This window comes from Nymphaea colorata, chromosome 8, assembly GCF_008831285.2.
Source record: "Nymphaea colorata isolate Beijing-Zhang1983 chromosome 8, ASM883128v2, whole genome shotgun sequence".
NCBI classification, from domain to species: domain Eukaryota; kingdom Viridiplantae; phylum Streptophyta; class Magnoliopsida; order Nymphaeales; family Nymphaeaceae; genus Nymphaea; species Nymphaea colorata.
The window spans coordinates 5,690,214-5,716,818 of NC_045145.1; the positions used below are offsets into that span (position 1 = coordinate 5,690,214).

The window sequence follows — 26,605 nt, forward strand, 5'->3', positions numbered from 1 at the left end:
GTAGGCTCCCCTCTCTTTAACCTATGGCTTGTTAAGCCACTTCTTGTATTATTGTTGAAGATAAATACATGTTTTCTTTATAATCTTGTTAGAGGACTCTTGTGTATTGCCTTGTTGAGTTAGTGGAAAATTCAAGAGTGATATTCTTGAAGTATTTGCCTAAGTTTTGGGCCTGATTTACATGGTATCAGAGCCACGTTTTGGCTATTCATCTTGCTGTCCTTCAGCTTAAAGTTTCAGCTCTTACTCCTTCTTTGGAGCCGTGAAGCACTCTAAGTACTCGACGTTATTGCTGGCTGATTCTTGACACAAGAAGGTGCTGTTTTGCTAGTCTCTATTGGTGGTAAAGATTGAAGCTGAGGTGCTGTTTTGGTGGAAAAAGATTGTGACTGATTTCGTCATTTTTTCATCATCTCAAACATACAAGTTTTACACAAGAAGAAGGGAGACTGGTTTTTCTTATTGCTGTAGACTTCTTTTTGCGCGACAGCCAGCTTCGTCATAACTTGTAAGTGGATCTACCTTGTTGATTGTGATCATGGATGACAAAGTCTCGTCTCTTCCATTTCCCAAACTCTTATCAACAAACTATATACAATGGGCTAGAACTATGGAACATTTTATTCGTAGTAAAAGCCTTTGGGGACTAGTTGATGGGACAAAACTTGAACCACAACTAGTCCTTACTAAAGTTGTTGATGGAAGAGCTATGGAATTGGACGGAACCGAAAAAGAAAAAGTAATGACTGAATACAACAAAAAATGGGAAGAATGGAGTGTTGGTCATCACAAAATTATTACTTGGATCTTGACTTGTGTTGACAATGCTACTAGCGGGCAAATTTCCAAGTTAAATTCTGCCCTAGAAGCTTGGGAATATCTAAAGAAAACTCATACCATGAGAGACGTTGCTTATATGCATCATGTTCAACTCAAAATTCACAATCTTCAACAAGGAGATAGATCTATTAAAGATTATGTGGCTGAAAGGGATCAATTGTATGATGAATTAAGTATTTTTGAACCACATTGGACACAAGATCTTATTTTTAGAGAAAAGCAAATACAATGTGACAAGTTTTACAAGTTTATCATAGGTCTTAGACCTGAATTTGATGGTGTTAAAACCGCCTTACTTCATCGTTCTAAAACACCATCTATGAATGAGGCTATTGCGGAGCTCCAAATGGAGGAAAATCGTCTTTGTCTTGATAAAGAGAAAGTCAACAATGTGCTTGCCACATCTAGGCGGGGAGCCCATTTGAGACCTTATAGACCTCCTCACTTCAATCGTACATATGAAGGAGTAAGAAGAAAAGTTATTTGCTATCATTGCCAAGAAGAACATACCAAACCAAGATGTCCAAAACTTAGAATTTTTGGCAAAAGAAGCAATGTTGCAGCTCCAATTCAAGAAGAAAGAAAAGAAGCAAGCTCATTCCAACTTGATCAACTTATAAGTGCTCTTCAACCTTTTCTAAAGGGAGGAGACACACCTTCAACTTTGGGAGCTACCGTAGCATCTACTTCTACAAGTAAGTATTCTTGGATTATTGATTCAGGTGCATCTTTTCATATGACTCCTTGTGGATCCCTTCTCACCAAATGCACTAAAAATGATTCTTATTCCTTTGTGAAAACGGCGGATGGTACTTCTCTTGAAATTGATTTTATTGAAAACCTTTGGATCCAAAACTTTAAAAGTACTTCAATTAAGACACATTCCTAAATTAAGCTTAAATTTATTATCAGTTTCTCAAATAGCCGACCTAGGTTTTGATATAATCTTCTCACAATCCAAATGTTTGATACAGGACCGAGTATCCAAGAAGACGATTGGGGAAGGTTTTAGAACAAAAGATCTCTACTACATAGACTTTTTGGACCTCTCAAGACCATCTTGCAATATCTCCAAAGAATGTGACATTCAAACTTGGCATCAAAGACTTGGACATTCCAATATAGAAAAAATGTCTCATCTTCCCTTCATGGAGAATTTTTGTCAAAAGAACTTTTATTGTAATGATTGTATTAAGGCTAAAATGAAAGTCTTACCTTTTGATAATAGAAATTTTATTGCCCAAAAATCTTTTGATTTAGTGCATTCGGATGTGTGGGGACCCGCTCCCATTATGTCAAAAGGAGAATTGTTGTACTATGTGATCTTTATTGATGATTTTTCTAGGCATACTTGGGTTTACTTTCTCAAACACAAATCGGAGGTTTTCACAAACTTTAAGAATTTCTACAACATGATCTATACCCAATTTGGCACAAATATCAAAGTCTTTAGAAGTGATTCAGGAGGAGAATTTATGTCAAATGAATTTCAACAATTTCTAAAAGAAAAAGGGGTTGTTCATCAAAGATCTTGTCCTAACACTTCACAACAAAACGGAGTGGCCGAGCGTAAACGTAGGCACATTATTGAAACTGCTAGAGCCGTTCTTTTATCTAAAAATGTTCCCAAAAACTTTTGGGCTGAGGCTGTTTTGACTTCAACCTATTTAATTAATAGAATACCTACCAAACTTTTGAAACATATTTCTCCTTTTGAAAAACTCCACCATGTTAAACCTAATTACAATAGACTTAAAAACTTTTGGTTGCAAATGTTTTGTGTTAAGTGATAAAGACGATAAGCTTTCTTCCAAAGCTATTTGTTGTGTTTTTATTGGGTATTCCGAAACTCAAAAGGGTTATAGATGTTATGATATGGAAAGAGATAAAGTTTATGTTTTTAGAAATGTGATCTTTTTAGAAAATGAACATGGTTTCAAAGATGAACCCAAGAAACTAAAAGATTATACTTTTCTTTGGACTAATGATATTGATGATGATGAACCCGATAAAGTTGTAGAAGTGCCAATTAAAGAGGTCAACAATGATAATTCTACTAATATCATTCCTCCAAAAGAGATCTTAGTTTATAGAAGAAGAGATCCTCAAAATCAAGAAACTAATCAATCTCTTCCTAGGAGATCCCAAAGGCACACTAGACCTCCTCAAAAATTTATCTCTTATGAGTCTTTTTCCCCAAAATTTCGAACTTGTATTATGGCTCATCACTCTTTTTATGAGCCATCTTCTTACCTTGAAGCTAAGGAAGATCCCAATTGGATTGAATCCATGGATCTTGAACTTAAAGCTCTTGAAAGCAATAAGACTTGGGATATTGTGTCTCTACCAATGGGGAAAAAGACTATTGGTTGTAGATGGATCTATAAAATCAAAACTAGAAGTGATGGAACTTTAGAAAAATATAAGGCCAGACTTGTTGCCAAGGGATATGCTCAAGAATATGGGATTGATTATGAAGAAACCTTTGCTCCTGTTGCTCGCATGACTTCTGTGAGAACTCTTATTGTCATTGCTTCTGTTAAACATTGGACTATTTTTCAAATGGATGTTAAAAATGCTTTCCTAAATGGTCACCTACAGGAAGAAGTTTTCATGAGTGCTCCTCCTGGTTTTGATCTACCTCAAAACAAAGTTTTACGACTTAAGAAAGCCCTTTATGGTTTGAAACAAGCTCCCAAGGCCTGGTTTGACAAGTTTAGTAGTGTCATGTTTAATCAAGGTTTTCAATCTTGCTACTCTGATACTGCCATGTTTGTAAAAACCACCTCCGTAGGTGTAATTGTTTTATTATTGTATGTTGATGATATGGTTATTACTGGGAGTGATGATGAAGGGATTATAGAGGTAAAACATTTTCTTAACAAATGCTTTCAAATGACTGATTTGAGAAGACTAACTTATTTTCTTGGAATTGAAGTTGCTTATAGCAAACAGGGTTACCTTCTTTCTCAAATGAAGTTTGCCAGTGAATTAGTTGACAGAACAGGTATCTCAGATGACAAAGTTGTGGATACTCCAGAAGCACTGGGAGTAAAAATGAAAATTGATGATGGAGAGATATTGGAGAATCCCACTCCTTTTCGGCAAATAGTTGGCGCTCTCTCTTTTCTCTCCATCACCAGACTTGACATTGCTCATGCCGTACATGTGATAAGCCAATTTCAAGAAAGACCCACCTCAGTGCACATGGGAGCGGCAATGCGGATTGTCCGTTATGTGAAAAATACTATCAACAAAGGACTATTTTTGTCTTCTTCTTCTACATTAGAGTTAGTTGCTTATACAGATGCTGATTGGGGTGGAGATCCCAATAATAAGCACTCCACCACTGGTTTTTGTGTGTTTTTAGGTGATTCCTTAATTTCCTGGCGATGCAAGAAACAACATAAGGTGTCACTATCATCAACAGAAGCTGAGTATCGTGCGATGGCAACTACAACAATGGAGATAGTGTGGCTGAAGATCTTGCTGAAAGATATGGGAATTCATATCAAGGATCCGGTCAAGCTTTGTTGTGACAACAAAAGTGCAATTTATATTGCTAGTAATCACACATTCCACGAAAGAACGAAGCATATAGAGATGGACTGTCATTATGTTCGTGAAGAATTCCTTCAAAAGAACATTGATCTCTCCTATGTCTCTTCTGAATATCAACTAGGCGACTTCTTCACAAAGGCTCTTGCCACTGCCAGATTTAATTTTCTCCTTAGCAAACTTTTGGTTATCACACCATAAGTTTGAGGGGGGGTGTTAGAATATTAGATTGTATGCATTCTAAATGTATCTATATATATATATATATATATATTTATATATATATATTACATATATTAGTTATTTAATATATGTCTTATATGTATACATATATATATATATATATTTGGATATTAGGATACTTATGTTTTTATTTTCCCCTTTTCCCCCCTTTTCTTTATCCTTATTCCCTAAAGGGGACTAGTCCCAACGGTTGGCTCTCCTCTTTCTTTTGTTCTCTCCTCTATATATAGTGTAGGCTCCCCTCTCTTTAACCTATGGCTTGTTAAGCCACTTCTTGTATTATTGTTGAAGATAAATACATGTTTTCTTTATCCTCTTGTTAGAGGACTCTTGTGTATTGCCTTGTTGAGTTAGTGGGAGATTCTGTAAATCAGGCCTGATCTTGAGAATACAAATGCTTCAAGAGATACACGTATCTCTTGAAGATCCCAACAACTTCAATAGGTAATACACAACCAAACCTCAAACTTGAGGAGAAGATACCAAATCTATTAATCTCAAGAGAAGAATACACAAGAGAGGCCTAAAAGCCTTAACCAAACAAGGGACAACAGTCCCATATATATAGTACAATGAAAGGGAGAGAAGAAGGAGGAGTTGGCTGTTGGGCCAGCTCCAACGGCTAGAAATCTAGCCGTTGGAAGCTGGTCCAACAGCTAGTTCCCTTTTACAAAAAAGGAAAAGGTAAAAATAAAAAAAGAAAAGAAATAAAAAATACATAAAAACGAAAAGGAAGCAAATAAAATAAAATACATAACACCTATGCATACATAGATATTCATATATACAAATCATATATGAAACATATGTATACTTACATAATGTCTAATATTTAAATTCTAACACCCCCCCTCAAACTTACGGTGTGATCACCGAAAGTTTGCCAAGAAGAAACTGAAAACGTGCTGAAGCAAGTGCTTTGGTGAAGAAATCTCCAAGTTGATATTCGGAAGGGACAAAGGATATATCGATTGTTCGGCTAAGATATTCTTCTCTCACATAGTGACAATCCATTTCAATATGCTTCGTCCTTTCATGAAAAGTATGATTGCTAGCAATGTAGATGGCACTTTTATTGTCGCAGCAGAGCTTGGTTGCTTCATTTAAGTCAATTCCAATGTCCTTCAATAAGCTTTTTAACCACACAATCTCCATGGTGGTGGTGGCCATGGCACGATATTCTGCTTCAGTTGATGATAGAGAGACTTTATTTTGTTTTTTGCACCTCCACGAAATAAGAGAGTCACCTAGAAAAACACAAAAGCCGGTGGTGGAATGCCTGTTATTAGGATCTCCACCCCGATCAGCATCAGTATAGGCAATCATATTCAAGTTTGATGAGGATGATAGAAAAAGTCCTTTAGTGATTGTGTGTTTGACATATCGAACAATCCTCAATGCGGCTCCCATGTGTACAGAAGTGGGTCTTTGTTGAAACTGACTTATGACATGTACCGCATGTGATATGTCAGGCCTTGTAATGGATAGATATGTGAGAGCTCCAACCAATTGACGAAATGGAGTGGGATTTTCTAAAATTTCTCCATCATCAATCTTCATCTTTACTCCTAAGGCTTCAGGAGTGTCTACCACCTTGTCATCAGTGATACCTGATCTGCTTATAATGTCATTGGCAAACTTCATTTGTGAGAGTAAGTATCCTCTTCTACTATAAGCTACTTCAATACCAAGAAAATATGTTAGTTTACCCAAATCAGTCATTTCAAATTCATTCTTTAGAAAGTCTTTTACCTGCATAATTCCGTTGGCATCATTACCTGTAATAATCATATCATCTACATATAAAAGTAACACAATTATACCTATAGCAGTATTTTTAACAAACATAGCAGTGTCAGAATAGCATGATTTAAAACCTTGTTTGAACATAACATTGCTAAACATGTCAAACCAAGCTTTTGGAGCTTGTTTCAAGCCATATAATGCCTTTCTAAGATAAAGAACTTTTCCTTGAGGTAAATCAAGCCCAGGGGGTGAATCCATGTATACCTCTTCATTTAAGTAGCCATTCAAAAAAGCATTTTTGACATCCAATTGATATATAGACCATTGTTTAATGGAGGCAATGGCAATAAGAGCTCTAACAGAGGTCATACGAGCAACAGGGGCGAAGGTTTCTTCGTAATCAATCCCATATTCTTGGGCATATCCTTTGGCAACAAGTCTAGCTTTATACCTTTCAAGTGATCCATCACTTCTAGTCTTGACTTTGTAAACCCACCTACATCCTATTGTCCTTTTCCCTATAGGAAGAGACACAATGTCCCAAGTTTTATTGTCTTCAAGGGCTCTAAGTTCATTGTTCATTGCTTCAATCCAATGTGGGTTAGTTTTGGCTTCAAGATAGGATGAAGGTTCAACATAAGAGTGAATAGCTAATAAGCAAGCTCTATGTTTTGGGGAAAAAGACTCATAGGAAACAAATTTTTGAGGTGGATGAGAATCTCTTTGAGATCTCCTAAGAGTAGGTTGAGACTCTTGGATGTTTTGTTGAGACCTTCTCTTATAAACTATAACTTCTCTTGGTGATCCATCACTTCTTGGTGAAGATCTATCAAAAGGAGTATTCTCAACCTCATTTTGAGCATCATTATGTGAAGAAGGCAAAACATCATCATCACTATCAACATCATCATCATTTATCCATAAAAAAGAATAGTCATCTTCATGCTTGGGTTTATTTTCATTAAAGCCATTTTCTTCTTCTAAAAATATCACATTTCTTGAAACATACACCTTATCTTTTTCAATATCATAGCATCTATACCCTTTTTGAGTTTCGGAATAGCCAATAAAGACACATTGAATAGCCCTAGATGAAAGTTTATCATTTTTGTCATTTAAAATGAAACATTTGCAACCAAAGACTTTGAATCTTTTATAAGTTGGCTCCAAGTTAAAAAGTTTTTGAAAAGGTGAAATATTTTCTAAAACTTTAGAGGGCATTCTATTAATCAAGTAAATGGATGTTAAAATTGCTTCAGCCCAAAAATTTTTTGGAACATTTTTTGATATAAGAAGAGCTCTTGTTGTTTCAAGAATATGTCTATGTTTTCTTTCGGCGACTCCATTTTGTTGGGGGGTTTTGGGACAAGACTTTTGGTGTATAACTCCCTTTTCTTTTAGGAATTCTTCAAATTCATTGGAAATGAATTCTCCCCCGGAATCACTTCTAAAAATTTTAAGGTTTGCATCAAATTTAGTTTTGATCATGTTGTAAAAGTTTTTAAAATTCATAAGGACTTCGGATTTGCGTTTAAGAAAGTAAACCCAAGCATATCGAGAGTAATCATCCACAAAAATGACATAATAAAGCAAACCACCTTTAGACATAATAGGAGCGGGACCCCATACATCCGAATGCACTAATTCAAAAGGTGCTTTTGCAACAAAATTTCTATTTCCAAAAGTTAAAGCCTTAATTTTGGCTTTAATACAATCATCACAAGAGATCATTTCTTTACATTTCTCTTCCAAAAAAGGGATACAAGACATTTTTCCTAAACTTGAATGCCCAAGTCTTTGATGCCAAACTTGAATGTCACTCTTCTTGACTATATTGCAAGTAGGGTTGGAAAGATCCAAATAGTCAACATAGTAGAGATCATTTTTCCTAGAACCTTCCCCAATCGTCTTCTTGGAAAGATGGTCCTGTATCAAAAATTTATTTTGTGAGAAGACAATATCGCATCCATGATTTGTTATTTGAGAAACCGACAAGAGATTTAAGTTAAGTTTGGGAATAAATCTAACTTTTGGTATTTTAAAAACTTTTGAATTAAAATTTTGATCAATATTCCCAACACATTTGATTTCAAGAGGAGTTCCATCGGCGGTTTTAACAAATGGACACGATTCTTCCTTAGTGCATTCGGTAAGCAAAGAATTACAAGGGGTCATATGAAATGAAGCTCCGGAATCAAGAATCCAAGAGTACTTACTTGATGATGTAGATGCCACGGTTGCTCCGGAGATTGGAGAAGTCCCTCCTCCTTTGAAAAGCGGTTGAAGAGCATCAATAAGCTTTGGTTGGAGGGCACTTACAAGTTTGTCTAGGTCAAATCGATTGTTTTCTTCATACATTGTCCCAGCCACACTTGTCTTTTTATCAAATCTCCTCAATTTAGGACATCTAAGTTTGGTATGTCCTTCTTCTTGACAATGGAAACATATAATCTTCTTGTTGCCATTATTGCTATGCTCATAGTTTCGATTAAAGTGAGGAGGCCTATAAGTTCTCATATGAGCACCGGGTCTTGAGGTAGCAAGAACACTTTCACTCTTGTCTTTTGAAAAATTGAGTCTATTCTCCTCCATTTGAAGTTCCGCTATGGCTTCGTTCATAGATGGCACTTTATGCCTATGGAGCAAGGAAGTTTTGACTCCATCATATTCCGATCTAAGACCAAGAATAAATTTATAAAATTTCTCCCTTTGGATTTGTTTTTCTCTAACTCCAATGTCTCTTGGATCATACCATTCGGGTTCAAATAGAGCAAGTTCGTCCCATAATTGCTCCATTTCTCCAACATATTCTTTAATGGTCTTGTCTCCTTGTTGGAGACTTGCAATCTTCATTTGAAGATTGCACATGTAGGCCACATCCTTCATAGTGTGGGTTTTCTTGAGGAATTCCCAAGCTTCATGAGCAAAATTATGTTTTGCTATTTGGCCCATGGTTGTAGTATCAACACAAGCAATAATCCAAGTGATAATCTTGTGGTGTCCTATCTTCCACTCTTCCCATTTTCTCTCATATTCATTCATAGTCTTGTCTTTTTCAACTCCATCTAGTTCTTGAGCTTTACCATCTATGGTCTTGGTGAGGACTAATTGAGGTTTACTTTTTGACCCATCAACGAGTCCCCATAGGCCTTTACTTCTAATAAAATGTTCCATAGTTTTTGCCCAAGAAACATAATTTGATGAAGTTAATTTGGGAAGAGGAGTAGAGGAAGTTCTTTCATCCATAATGTGTACCTTGTAAAAGAGACGTTGAGGTAGTGCTAGGATGAAAAACAGCCACACAAAAATGAAGCTTTCGACGCGTCAAGGACTGCCACAATCTTCACCACCAAGGGAGCTTTATCCCGTCACAAATATCACCAAAAGAGGCCCGCAAAATAACAGCACCTTCTTGTGTCAAATTTCAGCCAACAATATATCGAACACTTGGAGTGCTTCACAGCTCCAAGGAAAGAGTAATAATTGGATCTTCCAAGCTTGAAAGACAGCAACACAAAGAGCCAAAACGAGGCTCTGATACCATGTAAATCAGGCCTGATCTTGAGAATACAAATGCTTCAAGAGATACACTCTTGAAGATCCCAACAACTTCAATAGGTAATACACAACCAAACCTCAAACTTGAGGAGAAGATACCAAATCTATTAATCTCAAGAGAAGAATACACAAGAGAGGCCTAAAAGCCTTAACCAAACAAGGGACAACAGTCCCATATATATAGTACAATGAAAGGGAGAGAAGAAGGAGGAGTTGGCTGTTGGGCCAGCTCCAACGGCTAGAAATCTAGCCGTTGGAAGCTGGTCCAACAGCTAGTTCCCTTTTACAAAAAAGGAAAAGGTAAAAATAGAAAAAGAAAAGAAATAAAAAATACATAAAAACGAAAAGGAAGCAAATAAAATAAAATACATAACACCTATGCATCCATAGATATTCATATATACAAATCATATATGAAACATATGTATACTTACATAATGTCTAATATTTAAATTCTAACAGATTCAAGAGTGATATTCTTGAAGTATTTGCCTAAGTTTTGGGCCTGATTTACAATCACTGTGTTAGAAATCATTTAAGTACATTTATTTATATATTTGTATCTATATTATATGTCATAATATTTGTATTTGATATATGATCAGTATATATAGAATCATATATATACATAATGTACATAGGCTTTTTATATATTTTTATTTCTCCTTTTATATTTCTTTGTTTTGTTTTTGGTTCAGCTGGCGACTCAGCTGACCTGAGCTAGCCATGGGCTAGTTCTAATGGCCACTTTTTTTTTAGCTGTTGGAATTAGCTCCTTACCTTCTTCTGTTGGGTAGTGTTTGCTCCCCCAGAATCAGGATTCTGGTATGCAAATTCCAGAATCTTGATTCTGGAAATAATGGAATTGGGATCATGATGCCATTTTCCAAATCATAGTGGTTATTTTAGGTGGATGAGAAAATTAGGAATGAAGTTACATTGTTTGATGAGCGCGATTGAGAGATTTTTGAACCATCGGAATGTGACCTTTTTCTGGCATTTGAGAAAAAGTTGTAGGGCGTCAGGGTAACTTTTTTTTTAAATCATAATTAATCGTTTTGAAAATTCATGGAAAATCATGTGGCTGAAATGAAAATTTGAGAAAACGGGTATAAATACAAGTTGGACGTTTTTTTTTCTTCATCTCTCTCTCTCTCTCGTGAAACTGAACTTGCTCCAGCAACCAGCAATTGGAGCCTAACAAAATGGACAGTGGAGTCACTAAAGCCTCTAAGGAGAAAACCCAATGCGTTCACAGGTGGGTTTTGTCATAGTTTTTTTGCTTTTATTTTTTGACACTGAAAAAAACATTGACCATCACAATCCTCGTTCAATGTCTGTTTTTGTTTCTCTTTCTCTCTCTCTCTCTAACCCATGATGCTTAAACCCTCTGTGTCGAGGTTTTTAGGTGACCAAACCCTCAACACAGAGGGTTTCCTTCCCTGACCCTCAACATAGAGGGTTTCAGTTGCCTAAAACCCTCAATACAGAGGGTTTCAATTGACAAACCATCAACACAAAGGGTTTCAGGCACTGAAACCGCTGCATCGAGGGTTTCCAGCAGTCGAACCCTTGATATGGAGGGTCTCAGTCAATTGAAACCCTCTTCGTTGAAACTCTCTTCATCGAGGGTTTCAGTCCGTTTTTTTTTTCTTTTTTTTTTTGGTTGACATCGAAAAGAATGTTGCTGGTTTTTCATTTTTTATTTTCATCGGCAACAAGGCTGCTACAGTAGGAATTGCGATGGGATTTTTCTACTTTTTTTTCAATATCACAGGGGGTTGCTAAAGCAGCCCCTGCACCTGATGTTGCAGTGTCGAACACCTGACATTGCATCATCGAATGCTTGAAGTTGCAGCATCCTGCAACGGTCAAAAAAATGTTTCCTATATCCTCATCACACCCCTATATGGGTGGGACAAGGATCCTGTGATACTCATTCTAGAATCAACCTCCAACGAGCAGAATCCTCATCCAGCGTTTGCTGGACAGGGACAAAATTTGAAAATTTGAATTGCAATCCTCCAGCTATATTCCAGCAGAGCAAAGACAACCTCATGTATTAATGTATAAATAAGGGATTGATTTCCCAAGTATTTTTGGCAAGGCTTTTTAGCCTGGTCCTAGAGGTTTTTCTACTCAATAATCCAGTTTTGTTTTTACTCTTTTGAAGAGTTCTTCCATGCGAGTAATTATGGTGAACATTGTGACATCTGCCTAGCAATTGTTCTATTGATTTTTCATGCTGCTCTAGGTCTGTTTAGATAGTATCAAAGCGCTGGTTAGTGCTGATCCTATTGCTGCTCACATATTGAAGTTTGGTTTCTAATTGGTGGCCAAAGTGCTCACCAATTGTTTGATGGATTGGTCTACATCAGTGGTGGACTTTAAATGTGCTGGTAATAAATTGGTTTTAGTGTCGGAAGCTGCTGAAAGTGCCGAATCTAAGTGCTGGCGGCACGTATTGCAAGATGGACTTCAAGCTCAACGACTTGAAGGTATATTCATTTGGTGACACTCTCTTAAGGTATGCTATGTGTGATACTAAAAATTTCACTTTTGCTTTAATACAATCATTACAAATAAAATCTCCTTTAAACATTTCTTTCATACAAGAGATACATAATCTCTTCCCAAGGCACAAAACTGGTATGTTCCAATATTTGATGACAAATATTAACATTTTTCTAAGTGAAAGTACAAGAAGGTTCAAAAAGGTCGAACAAATCAACGAACCTCTCTTAGAACCTTCCCTAATTGTCTTCCTGAAAAGATATTCTGGTATCCAAATATTATTTTGTGAAAAAATATATCATGATCGTGGTTGGCAACTTGAAAGACCAAAAAAATATTTAGATCGAGTCCGTGAATGCATCTAAATTATGATACTTTGAAAACCTTCAAGTCAAAAGATTGGTCACAAAAAATTGAATTTGCAACATTTCAATGGAAAAAAAGATTTCATCTGCAGTTTTTACAAAAGGACGAAATTTCTCATTAATGTGTACAAAGAGCAATGAACTAGGAGGGATCATATGAAATGATGCCTCCCAATCAAATATCCAAGAATACATACCGGATCAAATAGAGGCAACCTTGGCTACCAAGGTTGGTGCAGCAGATCCTTTGGAAAAAGGTTGGACAACATCCATAAGTTTGGGTTGGAGTGCAATCACCAATTTGTCGATGTCAACCATAGTTCTTGCCTTCTAAACAAATTATCTTCCCATTCTCTTCACTAGCTCTATCAAAATGGAGAGGTCTACATAGGTTTATATAAGAATTGTGGCAGGATGTAACAATAATACTATCATCATCTCCCCCAGAAAAAATTAATCTACTTTCTTCCATTTGTTTTCCACAATGGTCTCACTAATAGAAGGAACCTTACATCTATGAAGTAGTGAAGTTTTGACTCCTTTAAACCCAGACTCCAATCTAATAATGAATTTAATATGACTTTTCCTTTTGGATTTACTTTTCTCTCAAGGTTATGTCTCTAGCATCAACCTAATCAGGTATAACCATAGACTAATCATTCCAAAGTTGTTCTACTTTGCTAAAGTACTCTTTGACGGTTATATCTCTTTGTTAGACAGTAGCAATCTTGCCTTGAATATTGCACATATGTGCAATGCCCTTCATAGTATGAGCTTCTTTTCAAAAAACTCCCAAGCCCAATTTGTATAGTTGTGCTTAGCACTTTTGACTCATTGTTGTAGTGTCAACATATGTAAGGATCCAAGTAATGAACTTGTGATCAATGTTATCTGTATCGTATAGGCCTAAAAAACCTATGCGATAAGCTAACGATACACGATTTGCTCGTGTATCGGTACAATACGGGCGATACACCCCCGTATTGTACGATACGGGAAAAAATGCATTTTTGCATTATATTTCAAATCCTACACTCCTCTCTCTCTCTCTCTCCCCCTTTCCTTGTTTCCAAATATTCCAAGAGACGTGAGAGGGAGAGATTTTGCCCATTTTCATAAAAAATCACTAAGGATTCATAAAAAATGAAGAGGATTATAGTTGAATCATGAAAGAAGATAACTACATATTTTGAACTTATGAATTGTGATGTAATCTATAAAATTTTCAAGTCTAAAATGGTGATGGATGCTTATTATATTCTTTTGAATTTCTTATTTCTGAATGTGTTGTTGATATACATGAATGTTCCTTTCTTCCTTATTTATGATGTTTTTTTATCTATATTGAATACATTTTTCTTGATTTTTTTCTGATTTACTGTTCATTTTTTTGGAATTTTCTTCAATTTTATGATTTTTTTTTATTTTTTAATGATTTTTTAAATCAAAAAAAATAATTTTACGATACGCTACGCTACGTTTACGATACGTTACGATAAGACATATAGGTCAGGCTGACCGATACGCAATATGCTACACCGTTTACAACATTGCTTGTGATATGTAATATTTGACAATTTTTAGATTGAAATGTCAATTGTTTGGCTGTTGTTTAGAAATAGGGGCAAGCATGCATGCATACTTGGCTATGTCATGCCAAAAGTATGTGTATTTATGCACTAAAAGTGCATATAAATACATAACGATATATGTCTGCAGCTGGCAGAAAAAGAAGAACAGGGCATTCGCAGTGAGCTCGAGAAGAACAAAACAAAAAGGGTGACAGGCATTGGCAGCTATGATCAATGTTGTAAAACGCGTATCGTAAGCCGTATCGGTCGGGCTTTAAGATACGCCGTATCGTAACGTATCGTAACCGTATCGTAAATTTTTAAAAAATAATAATAATAAATCAGAAAAAATTAAAAAAAATCGAAAAAATCAGAAAAAAAATCAGAAAAAATTAAAAATAATAAATTCTTCATAGAAAACATGTTTTAGTCTTTTAGATAATGATAGACTTATTATTTTGCTAAATGTTATAAACTTACGCGTTCACGGTTCATCATTCATACTTCATAGACATCAAAATTCATAACAATATCATTCTTTTTCATCTTCATCTTCATGGTTTTGAAAAACCCCTTTCCTCCCAATGGGAATCAGCCACCCATGCACAAATCCATGGTTTAATAGATGATTTCACGGTGAAAATCGATGATTTCACAATGGAAATCGATGATTTCGCTCTAAGGCGGTACAATCTATAGATTAGAAATGAATTAGGGGTGGGTTTTTATAAAAAAAAAACTCGAAAAAATGGGGTTCAAGCCCCCTTTTTAGAAATCAGCCCGTATCGCACCGTATCGTACGATACGGGGGCCCGTATCGCACGTATCGTACGATACGGGGGCCCGTATCGCACGTATCGTACGATACAGGTACGATACACCCCCATTTACGATACAAGGGGTGCATCGTATCGTATTTTGTAAACGATACGATACGTATCGTACGATACGGCCCCGTATCGTACGATACGTACAACACTGGCTATGATAATGAAACTAATAAGTTCAAGCATTTAAATGAGAAAAAGCATGCATTGAAAGTATGGGAGCTTCAATTCTTGTCCATAATGGCCTTCGTCGACCGTTTTACTGTCTGAAAAATAATACACATAGTGAATTGGTTTCAATATTTTGGTTTGTAATTTTTGCGCACTATAAATCGATGATCTATACTTCGACATGAATTGTTCTTGTGATATGCCAATGTAGATCATTACTTTTCCCATGTAATTTTCATGGGAGAAATGATACAATTTAACTAAGATAACCATAATGCATCACCTATGCATATAAATATAAACATATATGTGTATATTTATGGACACTGGAAAATCGCCTATCAATGTAGGTGGATCGTACATGGTAAAAAAATTTAAAAAAAAAAATGGAGGAAAGATTTTAGAAATTAAACATTTGAAAAATAAATTGTCATTTTTTTAGGGTGGTACCTATTTAATAAAAAATACATATATTATATTAGTTATGTGATACAAATTTAAGTATATTATATTAGTTATAGAGTATTGGGGGCATTATTATAAACCAACTTAATTTTCTCCTTTCCTTTCCATTATATAACCTAAACAAACATGATTTTAAACATTTTCTTTTCATTTTTTTCCTTTCTATCGAGAAGCTTTCATAATAATTCTTTTCCTTCTCTTTCCTTTCCTTTCCTTTCCATCCCTCCCCTTCCTTCAATCAAAAGAAAGGCTAAATTTTCCCATTGGATAGCCTGCTCAAAGGGTAGGTGGTGAAAGGCCTCGAAGAATCATATTATACTATATGTAAAGAACAAAGCATTCCAGCCTTCTTGAGTAGGATGTCCTAGGGAGGTCGAGCTTCTCCACTCTTGGTTTGGTCACAAGTAGAGTGCTTCTTCATTGTAGTCTGACAAGATTTTGATTGATTCAATCCATTACAAGGGCTTTCTCCCATCCAATGGGCTGCATATGATGCACTCACACCTCAGTGTTGCACCCACAAAGGCTAAAAAAAATGGAAATATAAGAAGACCATAATGTGGCATGGGTAAAAACCGATAAGGTCATCCAAATGGAAAGTCTAGAGCCTTAAAAAATAAAATTTACCTAACTACAACTTGGGTTGTGCAACTTAAGGTGTAGACTTATTAAACCCTTGGGTGAATGTGTGCTATGCTCCTATGATACAGAAAGAGTCTGCGCAAGGTGGTCTAGTGTAGTTGGGATGACAACACATGCAACTAAATCATTGGCACCGAATGTGTGTCATAGTCAAATGACAATGTGTATGACTGAATTATTGGCACTAAATATGCATGCTTGACCATACTTTGATTGCACCGAAACTTGACTAGGTGAGAGGGTAACACTTCCATAAATCACAAGATCAAATGAATTATTGATGGAGTGTATTGTGATCCAATGAATGATGAATCAAGTGTATTGCGGCCAGTAGATTTGTGTGAAACCCAGTTTTGTTATGAAATCATCATGATGGCTAACAATTATGTGAAATTGTATCGCACTAATGAATTTGCTCCAGTATACGTAGGATCAGTGTGAAGAGTTCTAACGTCACATAAATTGTGACAAGAAAGTTTTATGTTGCAAGGTAGTATAGTGCCACTGAATCCTATTGTAATGCACACACAATCCTAGGGGGTTATTGAATTTGATAGTTATCCATCATACTCTAGACACTTAGCCTTCTGTTGTGAATTATTTTGATCGTGACGAAAGAAAGAAGAGAACGAACTGGGAGTGGACCCAACTCAGCGGATAAAGACGCCACCGGGATTGATGATGTTCCTTACTCGGTGGATCCAGAGTCAGCGGCGCCACCGACGATGCTGCCATCTAAACCCAGCAAACTACGGCTTTGAAGCGCTGAGATGCAGCTAGCCAGGACAGCAATCGGATTGGCTAGCGCAACCCACATTCCACTAGGAGAGAGTGTTGTGCTAGCGCGTCATCTGCAATTTAAGTTTTTCTTTTTTGATTTTATTGTAATTTTGTGGAAACATGTCAATAGGACCAGGTGTCGACCTTGTAAGAGCACTTGTATATATGTTTTGTATATAGTGAAAACGGAAAAGCCTATTTTTCGGTCAATGCTTTATGTATTTGAATAGTATCATTGAGTCTATCGCTAAAATTCTATATCTGTTGTGCATTTCAAAAAAAAAATGGAGTAAAAATTTGGGGCAGGACATGATAACTTACTTTCTAAGTCACATGGGTGTTGCCCGTGCGGGTACAGACCATTTTCAAAAAACTTGGGGTGTGGGGGTACAGCAGTACACACACACACACACACACACACACACATATATATATATATATATATATATCAAAAAATTACAAACAGATGGAAAATGGAAATAGTGTTATTGGAAGAAAGTTTTGAGGAAGGGGAAAACCAGAAGTCCAAGAAATTCAGTTGCAACGATCTGCAATATACAAAAGGACACAAAAGCAACGATTTCAAACATGACCCTGTTCTCACGGGACAAAATTGCAGCACACAACTGGTTATTAGACCGAAGACGCACAGCAGGTTCTATCTACAACTATCAAAAAGTGCCGCTGTGGCCAATAAATTCCATGTTAAGCATTACGAGAAAAGAGGAACCACAAATGAAACCAGGCAAAGAAAGAACAAAACCAAGAAAAGCAAGAAAAGGGAAAGGAATGACATTAAAAACTGAATAAAAAACAGAAAAGCGCATTTAGCCAAGTTCAGGAACTAAGAAATCAACTGAAATGCTAAATCTCGTCTGTTAAAACCCTTAAAACCCTACAAAGAACCCAATAGAAAGTGAAGGTAAGAAAACGCGTCAATCTCCTTAATAATAAAGCTGACGAAGGAAGATTCAGGTTTGCAGCCATACCTTTGAGAAGGGCCGACGAAGAAACGAGAGGAGGGATATTTTCAAGACACAGGCATGACCATTAACTGGTCAAGAATGATTACAAAGGCACAAAACAGAAAAAGGAAGCACAAAAAATGAAGAAAGAAGCTCGATCTTCACAAAACAAACGAGATTTTCAACAGATGAAACCAAAAGCTGCATCGGAAAACCCTAAAAACCTTTATCTTCGCCGTTCGACGCTCGCCTCTTGCCGTTCGCAGTTCGCTGCTTGCCGTTCGCTGGAGTGGAGAATCGCCTCATGTCGTCAGTCTTGGTGAAGGCGAGGTGAAGAAGAACCGTCGAGGCTTAATGGTTACGATATTTTTAACGTGAAAAATGTAAACCGCGTTAAATTGTAAATCACGTTAAAAACCAAAAAAGGTCGAAATTGGACTTGGTCAACTTTGATCAAGTCCGAAAAATGGTCGGATTCGACCTCAGGTACATTGACCATGCACGGCACAGTCAACAGGCACTCGTACCCATACTGGTAAGGGTGGGCATCGAGCCGGGCCGGGCCGGGCCGGCCCGATAGCCCGGGTCTCGGCCCGCGGCCCATTTGAATTTAAAAATTATTTTTTTTAATTATAAAATAATTTTTTAAAATATAAAATATATTTAATAATATTAAATATATATCTTTAAAACAAAAAAAATTAAAAATATATATTTTTAATGTAAACGGGCTGGGCCGCTGCTGGGTCGGGAAATTCCCGGCCCAAGCCCGGCCGCAATCGGGCCGGCCCGGCCCGTTGCCCAGGCCTACGTACTGGTACGGTGTGGGTACTGCTCCAAAAGGAACAGTACCCGTGTTACATAGCCTACTTTCTGGCCCTCCCATTTTTTCTCATATTCAACTATCACTTTATGCGTTGGATCCTTCTAGTTCACATGTTTTTCGCTCAGATATTTGAGTGAAAATTGATTGAGGTTCCCTTTTTGAAGCATCAACAAGTCTCCACAATCTTTTTACTTCTAATCAAGTGTTTCACAACTCTAGCCCATCAAACATCATTGGCCTTAAAGAGTTTATATAGGGGAACTGAAGATATTTTATCGCCCATGAGGAATACGTCTAGATGGTTAACACCCAGCACCAGCAGTTTTTTAATTCAGCTCGACCGCCAAAAAACAGCAATAAAATTTTATAAAAGCGCCAAGAAACCAGCCCGATAGGCCGGCCCGGCCCGACTCCATGCTCAACCCCCCCCCCCCCCCTTTCTCCCTCTCTGCTCCCGCTCCCCCTCTCTCCCTCTCCCTCTCCCTCTCTGCTCCCGCTCCCCATCTCCCCCTCTCCCTCTCCCTCTCCCTCTCTGCTCCTGCTTCCGCTCCCCCTCTCCCTCTCCCTCTCTGCTCCTGCTCCCCCTCTCTGCAGCTCTGCTCCCGTTCCCCCTCTCCCTCTCTGCTCCTGTTCCCACTCTCCCTCTCCCTCTCCCCTCCCTTCCCCTCCCCTCCCCTCCCGTTCCCCCTCTCCCTCTCCCCTCTCCCTCTCTCTCTCTGCTCCTGCTCCCCCTCTCCCTCTTTGCAGCTCTGCTCCCGTTCCCCCTCTCCCTCTCTGCTCCTATTCCCACTCTCCCTCTCCCCTCCCCTCCCCTCCCGTTCCCCCTCTCCCTCTCTGCTCCTGTTCCCACTCTCCCTCTCCCTCTCCCCTCCCCTCCCGTTCCCCCTCTCCCTCTCTGCTCCCGCTCCCCCTCCCTCTCCACTTACCCTCTCCCTCTCCCTCTCCCTCTCCCTCTCTGCTCCCCCTCTCTCTCTCCCTCTCCCTCCCCCTCCTCCTCTCTCTCCCTCTCCCTCCCCCTCCTCCTCTCTCTCCCTCTCCCTCCCCCTCCTCCTCCGTCTCCATCAGAGCGCGACAGGAGAGCGGGGGAAATGGGCCAGGAGGGCGACCCGGGCCGGGTCCGGGTTGGGCTGAGCGGCCCGTCAGGCCGGCCGGGCCGAGGGCCGGGCTGAGTGGCCCGTCAGGCCGGATCGGCCCGGCCCTTACCCGGCCCGGCCCGATGCCCAGGCCTACTAACAGCTGATCCAACACATCCACGATATCCAGCAACATAGATGAAAAAAATCTTTCAACGACACTAAGAGGCAACCAATCTTCAAGGCGGCAAAAACACAATTTTACAATACATCAACAGCTTGGAAGAATAAGGCAAAAATCAAACTATGCTTTGATACCACGTAAACGCTTACAAACAGTGCCATCCATATCGTGTGATACGGACGCATATCGTACGATATGTCTCTTCTAGGTGAAGAAACCTTAGATGATACAGACTCGATACGCAATACGCCTGCGTATCGTGCCTGTATCGGGTGTATTGTACGATAGGGGGAGGTGTATCATACGATACACCTGTATCTTAGGATACAAGGTTAAAATTTGAAAAAGGACCCCAAGGCCCCTTTTGCGTCATTCTTTTAAACTGGGACTCTCTCTCTAAACTTCACTAAAGACTGTGAGAGGGAGACATTTTGCTGGTTTCTCTAAAAAATTGCTGTTTTGAGGAAGAAACCATTGATTTGATGAACTCGTGATGTAGTTTACTAGACAAAATGACACTCTAAAGTCTAAAGCCTAAACTCATATGTGATAGATGCTCTTGAAACTTGTGATCGATCATGGATGTTTTAATATGTTACCTATGGTTTATGAATGATGAATGATGAATCATTAATGTTTTTTATGTGTATTGAGTTTTTTTTATATGAAATACATTGTTTTGGATTTTTCTGCTTTTTTAAATGTTTTTCCTTATTTTTTACTTTTTTAGTGTTTTTTTAATTAAAAAATCAATTTTATGATACGTTACCGTACATTTCCGAGACAACATATAGGTCGGCCCGACCAAGATATGATACACCAGGGACAATATTGCTTACAAATATAGATACCTATGTGACACGGGTATGTGGGATTGCCCCATGCATCCGCTTCAGTACATGGGTATGTGGAACCATGTATGGCTACGCTACTAGGTACGGGTTGGATTAGGTCCGGGTCGGACCTGTTCCAAACCATAAAATTGTTTCCTTTAACTTACAAAACACAAGTCGAGCTCTTTAGCAGAGCTCGATCTACGTGCGTTTTCTTCAACCCTTGTCTAAAACAGCAATGACTGGGGGCGGCAACGATATCCGATGACCCACAACAATGTCCGGCGGCAGCCAGGAAGGAGTTTTTTTTTTCTTTTTTCTATTATAACTTAGGGTTTCATTTCCTTGATTTGGGGGTTTTCGTTTTTTAGATTTGAGGATGTTTTTATTTGAAGATTGAATTGTAAAACTGTACATCTTTCCATGATTTATTGATTTAGATCTTTCTCTTCTTATTCAGTAATAATTACAATTTGCTTTTTGTCTTCTAGAGAAAGAGAAACTAAAAAAATGGGACGTGAATGTTGAGGACTTTAACTTAGAAGAAGGCAATGCAGTTGAAGCTGTTAAGTCAATATTCGAAGAACCTTCTGTTCCATTAACAACTTCTAATGTGCTTGAGGCAATGGAAGAAGAGGAGGACGAGATGGGCGATGGGGCATCGACTTGGAATAGCTAGAATGATGATAATGATAGTATTCTTATGATAAATAATGTTTTGTTTGTGATAAACAATGTTTTGTTTGTAAATTTTTTATAGGATTACAAGTATGAACTATTAATGGTTTTTTTTTTCATTTTATCATTTTTGAGAATTTATAAAATTTGTTGAACCCACAATTTTCAAAATTGCCGTGTCCGAACCTCTACTGCCTACCCGAACCGATACCGTACCCGCACCCATGTGACATAGATAGATACAAATCTATATCAGTAATCCCAAGAAGAGAGCCTCAAGGAAGGAAACTACAATAAGGCACTACAGACAGATCAAGAGTTCCTTGTATTCTTTTCTCTTTTGTAAACTCTTATTTTCCTCTTGTATTTTTGTATATTGTTTTTGTACTTATTTCTTTCAGCTGAAACAGACATAGGGCATTCCAACGGCTAGGGCCTTCATCAGTACATGCTTCTTATGATGTGGAAATAATAACAGAAAAAATATACAAAAATACAAGAGGAAACTAAGAGCTTACAAAAGATAATATACATATATATATATAAATATAGTATATATATATATATATATATATATATATATATATATATATATATTGTGGATTGGATTTCTCCGTCCGGGTTTGGATGGAGAAATCCTCCGGCCTTTCACAGCACACTAACCAGTGCCATTGCACCAGGCGGCTGGATTGGATGGAGCTCAAGATGGCCTAAGGATTTCAGTTCTTTTATATATATATGTGTGTGTGTGTGTGTGTGTGTTTGCATTATGCAGAAGTACTTACATAAAATCTAAGAAAAATGTGATAAACACATGAAAACAAAAACTCAAATTTTAAGTACGCTACACCAATTTCCATACCAAAGTCGTATTCTGAATACCTTGCAGTATCTTGCTGCCATATTAAGTCTACCAATCTCCATAAAATGGCTGACTGCAGCATCGTAACATTGGATTGCATCTGCAGATAAGAAAGATCACAAATTAGAGAGAAACTCCAGTTCTGGGTGAAAAGGAGGTTAACAACTCCAGTTCATAATCCAAAAGTATGAACCATCTAATCAAAAGCATTAAGTGGCAATAAGCAAGGAGCCAAAGACGAATTATTTGAATTACAGTCCACTTAATCAGAATTCACAGTCATTTAGTAATAAAATTTGAATACTCTACATGAGATTTTCTCACTGAATCCACCGAGTACCCATGTCTGATTACAAGCTAATTGCTTTCGATCTAAATATTTAGGTAATCCTAAGTGCTTGGCTGTAGAAAACCTCAATAAAGGCCAGCATCAGCCCCAAAACAACCTAGATAGTCGCATTAAGGCCAATGAGCATCAGAATCTCACAATGTGCACTAAGGCACAATACAAAAGATAAACACTTGATATTTTAAAAAATATTGTGATATTAACATAAAAAATAAGAAAAACGAAAAAAAAAGAGAAAAAAAACCATGATATTTTGAAAAAAAAAAAGGAAAAAAATATTTATCACGTTTTTTTCGCGATTTTTCTCAAATTTTTTCATTTTTCTATTTTTTAGCATTCATATTATCATGGATTCAAATATAAACTTCAACTAAATTATTTTCATCATTTTTTATTATCATCAAAACATTCCTTTTATCACTGTTATATAGTTTTACTTATGTTTTCCTATTAGTTTCTCATTTATTTCATTTATACCTAATTTTTTATTTTTAAGTTTTTCCCAAGATTTTCTCGAAAAAAACAACTTTGCTATTAAAAACCAGAGAAAAATCTTGCCGTTAAAAACCCAAGAACAATATTTGTGACAATGAATTGAATTGATCAGTAAATGCTTACAAAAGCAGTAAGGATACAAGAGGAGCATTCTAAAAAAGCTTGAGCCTGGGCATATGTGTGCCTGAAAAAGTTAAAATAAAAGTAAATAGGAACATGTAGTAAACTGTAAGATAAGACTCTGATTGTAATTGTTGAGAATGACAAAGAGAAACTAGCAAAAGATCCTTTCGTCAACCCTAATATCTTCTTAAATAGAGATTAGTCAAAAATTACAAAGTAATCCAGCATATTTCAGAAAAATATTGCATCTCTCCTCCTTAAGGCAAAGCATAGATATCTATCATGGTCAACTACCTGCCACCCTTTTCTATCCTTCTCTAGTATTTTTGCGAGTGCACCTTTAAAAAAATGCAGGTGCCGTGGTGCAAAACTATGAGAAACAAAACCGTGTATGGGATAACAAGTACAAAGTTAAAGAAAAATTTGACTAAGACCAATATATCTCAAACATGATCTCTTCCTTCCAGACTATCATGCAAAAACACCCATTAGTTTCTTCTAAAAGCTTATTAGAAAGGAAAAGGGAGACACGTTGTTGTAAATTCTCCTAAGAGGAAGGCGAAAAAAATGTCTTAGCAACCAAGAAGAAAGCTGGGAACAGCAATTCATGTTCAACAGCGTGCAGAAGCATAAACCTGCGGTGTTAATCTTTTTGTAGCAATTTGCCGCATCTACACATGCCGAAGCAGCCTCATGCTTGCTGTCCATCTGTTGAGAAGATAGTAATGAATAAATAAATTGGATTGATTTAAGCAGTATAGCACCAGAGAGTCTCTCATAATCCCACAGTAAACTAAAAACTAGAAAGCAAGCGAAGAACCTTCAAATGACACTCAGCCAATTTGAGGTACGTATTTCCAGCTTTATCCCCTGAAATGGCATTAGATATTTATAAGAGGAGAAAAAAACAGACAGAAGAACAACTAGAAGGAGCCGATCGGAAAGAGAACATAACCATACCAAATTAGAAGTTGATTTCCCAAAGACGATTTCAGTGAGAGGGAAGGATAAAGAATCATATGAATATGTGTTTTCGTCTCTTGAAGACGGAGAATAAAGGTACAAAAATATAGATGGCAGAAGGAAATATTGATCGGCCATTTTAGATAAAAACAAAAACATCAAAATTCGCTTTCTCCTGAGCATGCCGATTAGAAAATGAAGATAGAAATCGGAAAAAGAGAAAGATCAAAATTCCCTGAGGATCACTAAAAAGGAAAAGGTTTGATGGAGCACGGAGAACTTCGCTAATTCATGAAAAAGAATACTCCCATAAATAAAAGAGAAAAAAGAAAACACGGGAAATCCCAGGTGGAGGAAGAAAGGAGACGATTCGGACTCACATGCTTTGGCGAGCTTATACTGATTGGCGGCCTTGTCGAACAGCTCGGCGGCGTCCTCATACTTGGACCCAAAAATGCCCCAGCCATTGATCTTCTTCTCCGCCTTCTTCAGCAAATCGTCGCCCTTCGATTCGTCCCCCATCTGCCTCTGTTTCTCCAGGAACCTTGAGTTCTCCGGTCCTTCGAAAGGTTTGCCGAGGGATGATCGACGGAGAGAAATGCTCACGCCGGACACCTCGTTACGGTATGGTCGACAAGAGAGGAGGGAAAGGAAAAGGGGAAAAAATGCGCAATGTGGAGGAAAAAAATCGGCAATGGGGAAGAAAAGGGTCCTGTAGGCGTGGGCCGTGGGGCCTCCCCAATCGGGTGAAACGAATCGATCGATTTAATTTGCTTTTGATCGGATCGGAGCAGAATAAATGTTTGGCCCGAAGACTGGAGTCCTAGTAAAAAAAAAAGGAGACCGCATTAGGTGTAAGCCCTTGAGTTGCAATAGCGACCTAGCAAACGAGAATAAAGCATTCTAGGAATGGCCTTAAATTGCAACAATGCTTCAATCTCAAGGTCCTTGGGACCAAAGTACCCCAACTGATGCCATGTGCCCATGGTGGACCCAAGAGATGGGACCCACAAGCCTGACCCCTGACTGTGGACGAGCCTACCCTTCTCTCATGAAAGATGATTCTACCCCTAGTCGAAACTGCCCTAAGTGTGACAATATTGAAAAAACGATTTTGCCCTCGACCATTTGAATTTGAATATCAGATTCTTCCTTGAACTCCGACCCTTCAAATTTGAATCACCACGACCTTTTTGTTGGGTGTCTCCACTCCCTATAGCCTAATCCAAGCGAACCAGTAGGGTATCATCAATAGTGACAGGAGCCGTGAAATGGGTGAATAGAACTATAATGGGAGGAGAATTTCAGGTGGGAGGAAGAGAAAAAAAAAAAGAAAAAGTACAATAGAAGTGAAAAATGCATTGTGCATTTGCATGAAGAGAAAGATGAAGTTGAGGATGAAGATTATGTGGAAAATGAAGAAAATGAGTCGGATGAGGATATGAAGACAGTGTGATGCCCCTGAACTCCCAACGATCCTAGGGTTAAGAGGTCACTCCGGCACGTGAGATTGCAAACATCTCGCCCAAACAAGCCTGGAGCAAAAAAAAAAATCTCAATTACAATGCCCAGCTGTTCAATTGTGTGTCTCATTTTTTAGATGCTTGTGTGTACACTAATAATGCTTTGAAACCACGCATGAGAAGTGGGGGAATGAATTGAGAATGAGAAAGGGACTACCCCATGGGCCAGGAGTTGCCAAGGTCGGGCCTAGTGAGCCGTTGGGCTTGGCAGCCACATGCAGAGGCAAAGCCAAAAATTTCCGGCCAAGGGTACTCGTAATAAATTTTCAGTTTTTAAGGATCATTAATATGTAAACGTGAATAATTACCATGAAGTATTAATATGAAAATAAGTATTTTTTGTTGTTTTGTGTGGGCAATTAGCCACATAGTGTCCACACCTGTCTCTGCCCTGGTTGCATGCTCGGTTGGTACCTTTCACTTAGGGGCATAGATAATGCTAACGCCTTAC

At 37.8% G+C, this 26,605-nt stretch overlaps 1 protein-coding gene across 1 annotated transcript in view; it reads right to left on the reverse strand.

Annotated features, from left to right (window-relative positions):
* LOC116258725 (alpha-soluble NSF attachment protein 2-like) overlaps positions 1-25,378 on the reverse strand; it is a 45,367-nt gene extending 19,989 nt beyond the window's left edge. Inside the window, exons 1-4 of the mRNA XM_031636067.2 lie at positions 25,012-25,378; positions 24,489-24,538; positions 24,304-24,376; positions 22,722-22,801 (exon numbers count right to left, since the gene is read on the reverse strand). Coding sequence (XP_031491927.1) covers positions 22,722-22,801; positions 24,304-24,376; positions 24,489-24,538; positions 25,012-25,153 — 345 coding nt within the window. The 5' untranslated portion in view covers positions 25,154-25,378. The remainder of the gene's footprint in view (positions 1-22,721; positions 22,802-24,303; positions 24,377-24,488; positions 24,539-25,011) is intronic.
* Between the last annotated feature and the right edge of the window lie 1,227 nt (positions 25,379-26,605).